The sequence below is a fragment of the Asterias rubens genome, chromosome 13 (assembly GCF_902459465.1).
Source record: "Asterias rubens chromosome 13, eAstRub1.3, whole genome shotgun sequence".
In the NCBI taxonomy this organism is placed as follows: Eukaryota; Metazoa; Echinodermata; class Asteroidea; order Forcipulatida; family Asteriidae; genus Asterias; species Asterias rubens.
Genome location: NC_047074.1, coordinates 6,208,718 through 6,223,173, shown reverse-complemented (window position 1 = coordinate 6,223,173; position 14,456 = coordinate 6,208,718). Strand labels below are relative to the sequence as shown.

Here is a 14,456-nt window from a genome sequence, read left to right as displayed (position 1 = left end):
GTCTTATGTCTGGTGATGATAGGGATGAAACGCCGTCTGAGCATTAGAATGCAGAAACAATATTGATATATAATTGAGTTGCTTTTTAGGTACAATAACCATGGTAGCAAGAATAGGTGCATCATAGCTTGAAATAGGCATCAAATTCCAACATCTGAGAGGGGGGAATATCCCCCCTCAGATTCACTAGATTGCACCAGAGAGCATCTACGGGCAAAACAAAATTCCGGGGCCCCCTAAAGCGGGCCCGGACCCCACGCCGTTAATGTTATGTTCCCCCCCCCCCCCCCACACTTCAAGACGGATTGACGCCCCTGAAACTCGTTAGTATTTTCTCACAGTATCGACCGGCGTTGACTTGCATTATCCAGAGTTAATATTATGTGCTTAATGTAATTCATTGTCTTACCTAATAAAATACTGAAAGAAAACCTTCACCAAATATTTTGTCTATCGCAAAAAACAACTTTCTCGGTTACAAACGTGCGTCTGCTGTTGCGAGCAGACAACGCGTTACCAACAGAAATAGTACTCAACATCAAAGATCGTATAGCGCCGCGTCAAGATAGATAACTCAACGCAAATGCTGAAATTTTCATGGGCCAAAGCGGGCGCCATTTCGGCAAGTAAAGTTTACACACTGCATATGCAAAACTCTCGATAGGCAGGCAACACTCCAACTACACAATGCCAACTCGGCGGGTTGCGGCCATAAACTGCCAAAATAGTAAGGCCAAATGCCCTCATTTGCCTTTCTTCAGGTTCCCGAAGAAAACAGAAAGGTGAGTCTTTAGCTGATAATGGGTTATCCATTTGTAATAATGGGTTTAAAAGTAAGACTATTTTGCTACAGCTAGATAGAAAATAGAATCGTAACGTACGGCAAGTTCGTTGTTGTACTGATTTCTGAGTGGTTTGTTGTAATTTTTTGTCTGAGTGTTATGATTTTATTTATTTGTTTAAGTTTCAACAATCGTCGTACAAATGTATCATTTAAGCTGGTAAGTGTGCCTCGACTTGTTAATCTAGTTCTACTGTCATCATGGTCATTCTATTGTGTTCTGGAAAAATTAACAAGTTTGTTTTATTAGGCTCTCGTCACAGACAGTACAGTCAGACAGGACTAATTTGCCAACAACAAAATGTAACTCTGTAACTCTCAAAAATGTAATGTGTCATAAACTCAGCGATTTTTGTATTCAAACAGAAACAGAAACAAAATGCATTCACACACAGACAAAAGACAAGAGTATGGTGTTCCATAGGTGACAGCCTCCGTCGTAGTTGTGAGTTGTCCGTCGGAGTTGTGAGTTGGGGCGTCGGAGTTGTGAGTTGGGGCGTCGGAGTTGTGAGTTGGGCCGTCGGAGTTGTGAGTTGTGCGTCGTAGTTGTGAGTTGGTCCGTCGGAGTTGTGAGTTGGGGCGTCGGAGTTGGGAGTTGGGCCGTCGGAGTTGTGAGTTGTGCGTCGTAGTTGTGAGTTGGTCCGTCGGAGTTGTGAGTTGGGCCGTCGGAGTTGTGAGTTGTGCGTCGTAGTTGTGAGTTGGTCCGTCGGAGTTGTGAGTTGGGGCGTCGGAGTTGTGAGTTGGGCCGTCGGAGTTGTGAGTTGGGCCGTCGGAGTTGTGAGTTGGGGCGTCGGAGTTGTGAGTTGGGCCGTCGGAGTTGTGAGTTGGGCCGTCGGAGTTGTGAGTTGTGCGTCGTAGTTGTGAGTTGGTCCGTCGGAGTTGTGAGTTGTGCGTCGTAGTTGTGAGTTGGTCCGTCGGAGTTGTGAGTTGGGGCGTCGGAGTTGTGAGTTGGTCCGTCGGAGTTGTGAGTTGGGGCGTCGGAGTTGTGAGTTGGGCCGTCGGAGTTGTGAGTTGTGCGTCGTAGTTGTGAGTTGGTCCGTCGGAGTTGTGAGTTGTGCGTCGTAGTTGTGAGTTGGTCCGTCGGAGTTGTGAGTTGGGCCGTCGGAGTTGTGAGTTGTGCGTCGTAGTTGTGAGTTGGTCCGTCGGAGTTGTGAGTTGTGCGTCGTAGTTGTGAGTTGGTCCGTCGGAGTTGTGAGTTGGGGCGTCGGAGTTGTGAGTTGGACCGTCGGAGTTGTGAGTTGGGCCGTCGGAGTTGTGAGTTGTGCGTCGTAGTTTTGAGTTGGTCCGTCGGAGTTGTGAGTTGTGCGTCGTAGTTGTGGGTTGTCCGTCGTAGTTGTGAGTTGTCCGTCGGAGTTGTGGGTTGTCCGTCGTAGTTGTGAGTAGAGCCGTCGGAGTTGTGAGTTGGGCCGTCGGAGTTGTGAGTTGGCCGTCGGACTTTTTATTTTGTTTACTAAACTGCAATGGTCAATAGGTGGCGTATGCCTGCTTCCGGGTTCTTCTACACATGTGATTGAGTTCCGATTGTGATGAATTATACCTTGCTGAATCCATCGATTCGTCACCGAGAAGGCAAAATCCTTTTGAGTTGTCGCTTTTGCTTGCCTATGCCTACATGAAATGGATGGACCCATGTGTTCGATGCTTATATTGGGAAATTAGGCCTATGTTTTGTTCGCACAGCACTATGTTGTCAGTTGCAGATCTGATATTTTATATTTATCTACGCCCCTTCGAAATGTTGTTTATGAAATGTAACATATTCTTCAATAACTGCTGGTAGGATGCGGGCCTTATAACGAACTAGCATTAATCTTTCACTAAATTCTTTTTCGTTCAAGGCACCATGAAAGCGTTATATGTTTTTACACCCCGATAGCAATTTAACATTAAATAAAAATTAAATAAAATTTAAAGTGTATGCCTATCATTAAATTAGTCCAAAGATGGTCAAATCATCCTTTATTATTATTTATTATTATTATTATTATTTGGCAATTCACATAAAATACAAAAAATTACAAAAATTTATACGAAAAGGAAACAACTCTTTAAAACATTAATTATATAAAAACCTACATCTGTATTGGAAAACAGTAACAAGGGGGATACATCAAGATATATAAAAAGGATGGCAGGCAGTAAAAGAAAAAAAAAGAAAGAAAAAAGTACTACACGACTGAGGACAACAGAAAGACATCAACACTACAGGTTTGCCAGGACTGACAATAGTGCCTGCACTGTCACCAAGAGGTGTGTCAGTCCAACCAAGAGACAAAAGGACAAACAATTTCACTCAACGAACAGGTTAACAAACAAACACCCCAACAAACAAACAAACAAATACAAACACATACTAAAACTGTAGTATTTGAAAGTGTTATGTAAGTTGGATTGACTAGGTATGGATGAATAGTGTTTTAATTGGTTAACTTGAAATAATTTATATGTTGTTTGTTGTAAACGGAAATACGAACGCATGAACGCATAAGCCAACGGAACTATGCAAATTTTCCTGATACCCGAGCTGTGACCTGTGTGTATGCAAGCTGTGCTTCCAAATAACAAATTATAGACATAAATCTGACGATGCCTTGAGTTTGTTTTATTGACTTGTATCCTTGGTGGGTTTATTTGCTGTTCAAACAAAAACAAAAACTATACTTCTTATGGATCCCCCGGGAAACTAGTAGCAATTTACAGATGCATTGCCAGATTTTTAGACGATCTGAAAGCCAAAATATGTTAAATTGCAATTATCCCAGGATATAGAGTTGTTGCCACTTACTTTATATATACTTCAAAGATTACAAAATACAGTGAATAGCTGGATCAGCCTTTTCATTTTCCTGTATTATGACGTCAATTTCAATAATTTACATTGGGCAGCAGTCTGGTGCTTGAATATTATGTACTTCTGTACACAAAGTGACACATTATAGCTGACAATTTCGCAGTGTGCGCGAAACGAACAGTCATGAATATTCAGTAAGTTGCACATTCTGATTGACCGGAGCTCAACCAATCAGAATGAAATGGTCTGGATAAAAATCGTTCTACCTACAGTTCCTGGCGTTAAAAATATGTAAATATTTTGTTCTTTCATTTTGTTGAGGAATACGGGCTAACCATCATCTTTAATTCCTGCGAACCGGCCTAAACTGTAAGGTATCTTTAAAAAACGTGTTCTCTACGATGTTATAAAATAAATGAAAATAGGAATGGGCGTTTTCACTATTAACAAAAAATGATAGAATGTCAAATAACTCACAACTACGACGGCCAACTCACAACTCCGACGGCCAACTCACAACTACGACGGCCAACTCACAACTCCGACGGACAACTCACAACTACGACGGCCAACTCACAACTCCGACGGACAACTCACAACTACGACGGCCAACTCACAACTCCGACGGCCAACTCACAACTACGACGGCACAACTCACAACTCCGACGGACAACTCACAACTACGACGGCCAACTCACAACTACGACGGCCAACTCACAACTCCGACGGCCCAACTCACAACTCCGACGGACAACTCACAACTACGACGGCCAACTCACAACTCCGACGGACAACTCACAACTACGACGGCCCAACTCACAACTCCGACGGACAACTCACAACTACGACGGCCAACTCACAACTCCGACGGACAACTCACAACTACGACGGCCCAACTCACAACTCCGACGGACAACTCACAACTACGACGGCCAACTCACAACTCCGACGGCCCAACTCACAACTCCGACGGACAACTCACAACTACGACGGCCAACTCACAACTCCGACGGCCAACTCACAACTACGACGGCACAACTCACAACTCCGACGGACAACTCACAACTACGACGGCCAACTCACAACTACGACGGCCAACTCACAACTCCGACGGCCTAACTCACAACTCCGACGGACAACTCACAACTACGACGGCCAACTCACAACTACGACGGCCAACTCACAACTCCGACGGCCCAACTCACAACTCCGACGAACTCACAACTCCGACGCCCAACTCACAACTCCGACGCCCAACTCACAACTCCGACGGACAACTCACAACTACGACGGAGGCTGTCCTCTATGGAACACCATACCAGAGGCCCTGTCACAAGCGAAAAAATGTTCTTTGCACTTTGTTATTTCTTAATTTATTTGATGCCAACAACATGTTTATCAACAACAACAAAAGTTTGAAATGAAAAGGCGTTTATTAATGATCAAACATTTTAAATAAAATGTAGGTACAAATGAAGAGCGCCCTTCCTGTCTTCAGTGATTAGCATCCCTCTTTTAACAAGTTAAACTGCAGTTTTCATGCATGACCATTTTGTTGTCCTCAGAACTTTACATTTTAATCTTTTAAAAAGGGTCTAAGTTTAATAGTACTGAGTACAAACTACTAATCTATCTACTGAACTTTTTGTGTGTATTTCTGATATTTAATTAACATATTCATTTTATACTTATAATCCATTTGTGCGCTGTAGTCCCTACATTACATAGTTGTTTTTTTATTTTTTTATTACCATTTTCAGAAGCCAGCAGTGGGTTCAGAACATTCGGCGTAAGGACCTGCAGGGGAGAACTCCATGGTACCTGTACAATAACTGCAGGATATGCTCTGAGCATTTTGAGACCAATCAATTTGTCAATGCATAATTTAGACTCGACAGATTTTTGAGCTCAAAAGACCTTAGCTCTCATTGTTAGCGTTGGAGAGCTCTCAGTAAGCTAAACATCAGTTTGTCTTGTGAGCTCAACAATCTGTCAATTGAATAGTTCTGTCAGATAAAACAAGAAAGGACAGACACTGTTCTTTATTCCTGTTCTGTACACATTTTGTTATTGATTGTATAGTTTTTACATTGCAGATTGTACATGAGAGTGAGTGATCATAATATACTCTATTACGTGCTATTTAGCCAACCAGTACCCATGCAAGTCCATAAAGTCAATAAAAGGCAAGCTGCGAGGGCGTATTGTTGCTCTGGCCTAATTTCATGGCTCTGCTTACTATAAGAAAAGAATCAGCGCTTACACAAGCAGGGAATTACGGCGGTTATGTCAAGCGTATTTCACAGGTTAACAGGAAATTTTTGCTTGTGGGCATGCTTACTCCACGGTACCTAGCACAGAAACCTAGCACTTGCACAGTAAGCACAGAATTTGACGGTAAGCAGAGCCATGAAATTAGGCCCGGTTAATTTTGGGCATGGAACTCTTTTGGGAGATGAGCTGAGTTGCAGATAGTCAGAGCTGAGAAGTAGATCAGTGCAGCAGGATGCAAAGTTGCAGAGCAGCTAGCCCACTGGTGGTTGCTGATAGAGATTGTTAGTTAGCTGAATGAGCAGAGACAGAATAGATATCCAGTGACACACACAGCAGACTACACAGAGCACACAATAAATCAAACCGTATGCTATTTACTGGAGCAGCGCAGACTCCCTACCCCCTACACATTTCCACAATTCATAAGATGCACAGTATACAAATTGAATCACTCAATCTGATATTACATACAAAGTGTACTAATTGTAAATATTGATGGTTGAAGTTTGCATGAATACATAACCACAATTCTTCTGTTGAAATTAAATAAAACGTTTCAAAGACTGATTTATATTGCTGTATTAGTTGTCAGATAATAAGTAGACTGGCTCCTTGATCTTCCCCAAACTCTCCTTTATTGACTCCAAGATCATCATGACCTATCTGCCAACTGTTAAGACTTGATTGGAATTGCAGATTTTTGAGATTACAGATTACAGGCTGCAAACAATCAGAACGTTCCTACTTCTGAAAAGAAACCACTGTGAACAATATCTGGCAAAAGTGTGTTCCATTTGTTTGTGACAGCAGAGATTTTCTTACAGAGATTTGAGCACATTGTATTGGTGTACATAATTTGTTATGGATGTAATAAGCTTTACTGCATAACCTTTTGTGTTTCTATCTGAGAACTTTATAAACTGGTGTTCCTATTGTTGAGGTTTCACGGTTGGCAGGTATGGATTATGCCCCTTTTAGCTTCCATATTTATATCATCAGCCTCTGTGGGTAAATGCTCTCCAATAGACAAAACCACAAACACCAAGTCCACCCTCTCCCCACCACACCCCTCCCCTCTACTCCCATCAGCGATGAAGCATTGGCATTACCAATCCTGTTCCTAATCAGCGGATGCAGATCAACTACTTCCGGGTCCCATCTATCCCTACAGCTTAATCAACCCAGTCATCATAGCAGAGACATCATCAAGTGCAGAGAAAACACAACTTGAAGCCCCACTCTCTAGTGAGTGTCATATTTGTTTAATCTTATATTATTCTTAACTGTAAAGGTGTATTCTAACATAAATGAACCCTAAATCTTGAAAACGTCAGAATAAATGTGTACTGCACACCTCTGTTAAACACCAACAAGTATTTTGTTCTCTGATGCCTTTATGTTTTGTTATGTATGTACTTACATTTTAATCAAGACTCTAGTCTTATCTTAGTCCTTGTGACAACTGACAACAACTTTGTAAATAAAATAGTTGCAGGCAGGCTTGTCATTGTATTGTAATTGTTTAAACCATGGATGGAGCTGTAAAAATGGACAAACAAGCCCCAATTTGATGTAGTTCTTTTCAAACGTTTGAGTTTTATCACAACAATAGGATAGTCATAACTGTGAAGTTCCAAAATTTCTTCTAAATCTAAGCATACGATAAAATGCCGATATAAAATGGCGATATAATCTTGGCAGTCATTAATGAATCCGAGAAGTTGACATTTACCTTAAAAAACAATCTTCATTTGTACTAGGGGTCTTAAGGGTTAGGAAAGACCGGGATGGTGAGGGGGATTGAGCCACTCCTCAACCATAAAAAGTCCCATGTGGTCAGCGTCTGACATAGCCTCTCCTAATCAAACTCCTACTGCCCGGCTTCACGTGCCGACCCCTGTTGCGAACTGTGGGCAGGGGTGTGCAGGCGTGTTTCTGGCGCCTTAAAACCAGACAGCTCCGGGCAGGTGGGGCTCGTCAGGCATGGGAGGCAATCCACCTAGGAGAAGGCACTCTGATTCCAAACCCGGGCAGGAGGGGCTCGTTAGCCATGGGAGGCAATCCACCTAGGAGAAGGCACTCTGATTCCAAACCCGGGCAGGAGGGGCTCGTTAGCCATGGGAGGCAATCCACCTAGGAGAAGGCACTCTGATTCCAAACCCGGGCAGGAGGGGCTCGTTAGCCATGGAAGGCAGTTCACCTAGGAGAAGAAAACTCTGATATAAAACACCCCTCACACAGGGATTCATCTAGTGCATACCAGGAGGAGTTGCGCCCCTGGCATTAATCAGCAATTGAAAGATGATGGCAAAACATAACACAAATCCTATACTTCCAGCAGCGGGAGTCTGCAGGAGCAAAGTGGATGGCGGAGGTGTGGGCCAACTTAGGCAGAATGACGATATCATCCCAAACCCGAGAGGAAGGATGGTGTCTGATCAACACGCTGAGCCAAACACAAGACTAATGAGAAGCAAGAAGACTATTTTAGTCTCAACCTTCAATGTCAGGACAATTAGAGAGGAATGTAGACAAGAGGAGCTTGTTTCTTGCATGATCAAGCAAGGAATAGATATTATTGGCATTCAGGAGCATAGGATAGTTCACAACGACCCTTTAAGATTCATCAAGGTGCTTGGGCAATCTCTGATTACATCATCAGCCTGGAGAAACGAAGCACAAGCAGCTACTGGTGGAGTGGGCTTACTAGTCAGTCAGAAGGCAATGAAGTCCTTGATAGGAGTACAGACAGTGACAAACAGAATCCTAATAGCACACTTCCAGGGTAATCCTGTGACAACAGCTATTGTAGTGTATGCACCTACAAACTCCAGCACCCTAGAGGGAAGTGAACAGTTTTATCTGCAACTGAGAACTGCAGTTAGCAGTGTTCCGGCTCATAACTTTTTGATGATTCTTGGAGACCTCAATGCAAGACTTGGCAGCGACGAGTTTCAACACTCTTTTCATGATCTGACCAACAGGAATGGTGTGCTGCTGATAGAGTTCATGCAGGAAAAGCAGCTTATTGCCAGTAACACTATGTTTCGGAAATCTGAGGGGAAATACTGGACATACCTGAGTCCCAATCACAACAAGTACCAGATTGACTTTATCCTTGCCAGGAAGAAGTGGAGGAACAGTGTCATGAATACTGAGGCCTATAGCACATTCTCCAGTGTAGGATCAGACCATAGAATTGTCACTGCAAAGTTCCGTCTGAGTTTGAGAGCACCTAGGAGGCATCAAAGGATGCAGATCAAGTATGACTGGTATGCCCTTGCAAACAACACGGCTCTTCAGGAGCAATATACTGTAGAGGTGAAAAACAGATTCCAACTTCTTCCGGATGAATGCCCAACAGAGAGATATGCAAGGTTCATTGAGGCAAATAGGGGTGCAGCTGAATCCTGTGTACCAGTCAAGTGGAAGAAAAAGAAGGTCCAATTCTATGATCACCCCAAGGTAGAAGAAGCCAGGCAAGAGGTTGAGGATGCATACAAGACACATGTAGATGCAACTACTGAAGGCAGTGGGGAGGCTATACAGAGAGCTAAAGAAAAGCTGTTCAACACATATAAGAAGTTAAAGGAGGACGACATTTTTAGCAAGATTTTACAAGTAGAGGCTGCTAGCAAAGAACAGCAGTACAGTGAGGCCTGGGCCATAATCAACGAAGTGTCAGGCAGACGAGCGATTAATGCAGGTCAAGTGGAGGGAGCATCGCCAGCAGGCAGGGTGCATACCTGGTACAATCACTTTAGCCAGCTCCTGGGAAACCCTCCACAAGTGCTGGATGAAGAACATGAGATCTCCTCAGTGTTTGAAAGCCTACCTATTGATGATGCCTCTTTCACCATGAACGAGTATAGGAGGGCAAGCTTTCTATAAGACTTGGCAAAAGCGGTGGACCGGATGGGATACCAGCTGAGGTAATAAAACTCTGCGACCTCGATGAGATCATTCTGCAGCTTTGTAATGCAGCATTAAACAGGAGAGAGAAACCACAGCAATGGTCCCTGCTCAACATCATTCCAATACACAAATCAGGAGCCTTTAGCAGTGTGGACAACTACAGGGGAATTAGTCTCAGCTCGGTTGTCGCAAAGACGTTCAACAGGATGATTCTGAACAGGATAAGACCCGCCCTGGATCCACATCTAAGAATCAACCAGAACGGTTTCAGGCAGAAAAGATCAACAGTAGCACAGATCCTTGCCCTAAGGAGGATAATCGAAGGGGTAAAATCCAACAACCTACCAGCCGTGATGACCTTCATTGATTTTAAGAAGGCTTTTGATTCAGTGCATCGTGGCAAGATGATTAATATCCTGAGGGCATATGGTATCCCGGCTAAGCTTGTGGATGCAATCAGCGATAGTTACAACAACACCAGAGCTAAGGTAATATCACCAGATGGAGAAACAGACGAGTTCCCAATATCAGCAGGGGTGTTACAGGGTGATACTCTGGCACCATATCTCTTCATTGTGGTGCTAGACTATGCACTCAGACGGGCAATTGATGGGCGAGAGGAGGAGCTTGGCTTCACCATTGACAGGAGGAGGAGCAGACGAGTGGCTCCAGTCACGATCACAGACCTTGATTTCGCAGATGACATCGTTCTGATATCTGATGAGATTGAGCAGGCTCAACTGATTCTGCAAAGAACAGAGACCGAATGTGCCAGAGTGAGGCTATTTCTCAACACCAGGAAGACAAAGTACATGATATTTAACAGCAACACTACCACCCCCTTAAAGACAACCGTCAGTTCCGAGCTGAACCGGGTAGCAGATTTCAAATACTTGGGCTCGTGGGTTAATGACACCGAGAAAGATGTGAAGTGTCGTATCGCTCTTGCCTGGAAGGCACTTAACTCCATAAAGAACATATGGTCAAGTCAGATGTCCCAGTCCCTGAAGGTGAAGTTCTTTACTGCCACTGTGGAATCAGTACTGCTTTATGGATGTGAGTCCTGGACACTAGCCAGTCGTCTAGAAAAGAGACTGGACGGCTGCTATACGAGAATGCTTCGCTCTGTTAAACAGATTCATTGGGAGAGGCATGTCACAAACCTGGAGCTCTACGGTGGGCTGCCGAGAGTTAGCACCAAGATTAGGGCAAGAAGGCTGAGACTAGCAGGTCACTGTCTCAGACATGATGAGCTGGCAGCGAGCAAGCTTGTGCTTTGGGCCCCTACTCAAGGTCACTGTTCCCGAGGTAGACCGCAAACCACCTATGTGGACACCTTGTCACGCAACCTCTCTATACGCCTCTCTTAATACTTATGCATGACGTCATAATTCTTACCCAAAATGAGGCTATGGGCGCACTTCCCCCATCACTTTCAGTGGCTGCGCCCATCGCTTCACTTTGAGTTAGCATTGTGACGTACCTCATGCATAAATATTAAGAGAGGCGTATGGCGCTTGCCAACCAACAGGGTATGTACGCATGCGTGAATGTAAATTTCCATGGGAAGGGTCCATTGAGTACAGTGTGGAGTCTCATGACTTTAAAGCCCTTTTCACACTAGGTATTTCCATGGGGTTGGTCGTAAGTGTGAAACGACCGTGCATGATCCTGGGAAATAGTACTCCCGGGAGTTACCTATAGTGAGAACGGTTTCTGGGGTGGTGGTGGGTTAAAAACGCCAGGTATTTTCCCGGGAGTTCATTTCCCTGGAAATTGTTCTGTAGTGTGAAAAGGGCTATATACGGGTTATCATATAGCAATAGTAAGTTATTTCGTATTTTAGTCAAGGTAGTTTCATTTTGGCGTATGCAATTGATATGGTGACTGTGGTCCAGGAAGACAAATTATTGCCGGCCGTCGCCTGCAATGCGGGGAGGGGGGGGGGATTTAAGCCATTTTGGTAAATTTCGCGCTTTTTTATTTATTTATTTATTTGTTATTATTATTATTTTGGGGGCATGGGGTGCGCACATTCTTGTAAAAGGCACTTAACACGTTTAGTAATTCATAAAACTATAAATTAGCATACAAACTTACTTTGTAACAAGCAACGGGGAGCTGTTGACAGTATAAAATATTGTGAGAAACGACTCCCTCTGAAGTAACACGAGAAAGATGTAATTTCTCTATATTTGGTTTGCGGTAACACCATATGTGTATCTACTTGCCAGGTAGAGTTTGTTCTTAGAGAACTGTCTTGAGACTTCTCAGTCAAAAAAGAACTGTCCTACTTTTTTTGTATAACTATTACACGGGCGGATGGGAAAGAAAATAGGCTGGGACTATAACTATAGTATCGTGATTAACTGTACTGCCGCGGAGTCAGTTTTTAAATTGGTCTCAACGTTTCGACTAGCTTGCTTTCGTCATGAGCAAGCTAGTAAACCGATGTTCGAATGCTTAAAATAACCATTGTTATAAACGGTGAGGATAGTTTGCTACATGAACCCGATTTTAGAAATGCAGTTTCGGCCCCTTTTAAAGGTTTACGAGCGAACGAATGTTTAGCATTTTGCTAAAATAACGGTAACACCTTGGAATTTCAAGGCCGGAAAGAATAAAATAAATCTTCGTTTGCACTTCGATCTGATATTTTAATAACTAATCATGATAATTGTATAGCTTATTTACAACATAATGTACATGCAGTGTTGTAGTGTGGGACAGTCACGGGGTTACTTGGCCTCAAATGGTCCGTCCGGGTTCCGTCAGGACTTTTGAGTATTACAATTTACTAGAGTAACATTGGATATAATATTTAAGGTTTATTGTTATAAATTTAGTCCTAAACTTAACGTACACCCGGCAATGTAAATGTTTTGACACACAGGTCATATTAGGTTTTATGATATAAAAGTTAAAACACAGAGGACATTTCTACCCCAGCAAGGTCTTTCTCGAATGTTAGACCAGTATTCTCACTTGTTGTATCTTATGAATAAAAGTTTATTTGGAGGCTCATCTGAAAATGACATGTAACAGTTTATTTTGTAATGACTACTTTAAAGTGCCTAGGGCAAAACCCAAGACTTATTTGATGGTTGGAGGGAGTTTTTCAAATTTGTTGTTGCGCAGTGATACTACATTGGTATGAGCAATATTCCATCAAAATTCCATATTGGAAATTATCATGTAAATTCACGCCTTCGTAAGAACCTAAGAACCACTCTTTTGTTTATCTTACTTAATACTTAAATTGCGAAGACGCTAATTGTTCATCAGAATTGTTTATTACTGTTTTACATCCCGCAGTAGTGAAGCGGAAACTTAATTGTCAAACAGTTTATTTTTATTATTTGTTTATGTGCACAATGGGTAGACATTCAGACTAAGAGTCAGTTTCGTTTTTCAGAAGTCGGGTTGAACTATGACCCCTCACCTTGAATTGAATGGCCACGACTGGCAACGTTTACAAGCAACCCGACCTGATACGTGAAAAACGAAACAAAAATCCTGAACTGTTTTCCTGATAATGACCTTACTGTGGTTTTTAATCACGTGTATATCAGACGGCTAGCACTTAACAGTATATGGCAAACACTTGAGCTACAGTCCTAGTATTACAGGATGTTATGCGTATAAATTTTGGAAGCTTTGAAAAGGAAGTATGTATTGTGCAAATCAGTCAGTGCATGAAGTCAAGGGTATGTAGCAAATAGTTACCATGCACTGATCGTGTGGACAGCTTGTTAAAAGTGCCTTAAACCACACATCTATCAACCTGTCAGCATACGGCTTCGTGCAAAGTCTCATTGCCCTGTCAAGATACACATTGTGGGCAAGTTTAAGGTAGGAATTGTACTTTGTAACAAGACACATTGGGGGACAGGGTATGAAAACAAATTGAGGAAAATATATCGTACTCCCTAAAAGATGTATGTAGGGGAGAGTGGTGCAGGACGCTGGCAAAAGGCCTTTTCCTGTAGAGCAAACTACTTACTAGAGAATTTTCGTATATTCCTAAGTTTTGTTTGTCAAAGCAAACGACCGATGAGCAGGAGTGGCTGATTTAAATGGTGGGGTCAGCGGTTTGGCATTAAGATAGGTTCAACAAACGGCAATAAACAATGTAAAAACAGTGTTTAGAATTTCAACATGTCTGCTCCAAGCAATTCTGAGCCCACCTTTTCACATGTGCGGCCCTAAACCTACAAAACATGTTTAGATTTGTGTGATGTGTTTGAACGATACAAACCTTTCGAGCAGGTGTCAACTTATTAGTGTAGTCGTTTCATCAAGGCGCATAATGGGGCCTTCTGCATTCTCATAAGTGGTAATCATGGATTACGATCTACAAAAGCACTGGACCCTTTTTCCCCATGTGTATTTAGAATACGAATGTAAATACGGTAAATTTTTAAAACAAACTGCAATGAAATAAATTTCAGGCTGAATGTTGAACAGGATTGGTTCACATATACATCAGTGTCAAGGAAAGCAACATTTTTGAGACTTTGTACTTTTGTAATTCAATTTGTCAGTGTTGGTTTGTTTCCTTGTTCCGCGTCATTGAGGGGATTCCTACCGTGATATTTTGATTGGAGAAACAGACTCTGGAAAACCCCTATGTTG

General features: G+C 42.7%; 1 protein-coding gene across 1 annotated transcript; it reads left to right on the top strand.

Moving 5' to 3' along the window:
• The first annotated feature begins 8,210 nt into the window (after window positions 1–8,210).
• LOC117298668 lies at window positions 8,211–9,797 on the top strand. The gene has a single exon (XM_033781986.1). It carries the CDS (start codon window positions 8,211–8,213, stop codon window positions 9,795–9,797), a length of 1,587 nt encoding a protein of 528 aa, XP_033637877.1.
• Window positions 9,798–14,456: the final 4,659 nt, after the last annotated feature.

What these genes read in the sequence shown, in the direction of transcription:
- LOC117298668 (XM_033781986.1), top strand. Translation starts at nt 8,211, where the DNA reads ATGGCAAAACATAACACAAATCCTATACTTCCAGCAGCGGGAGTCTGC.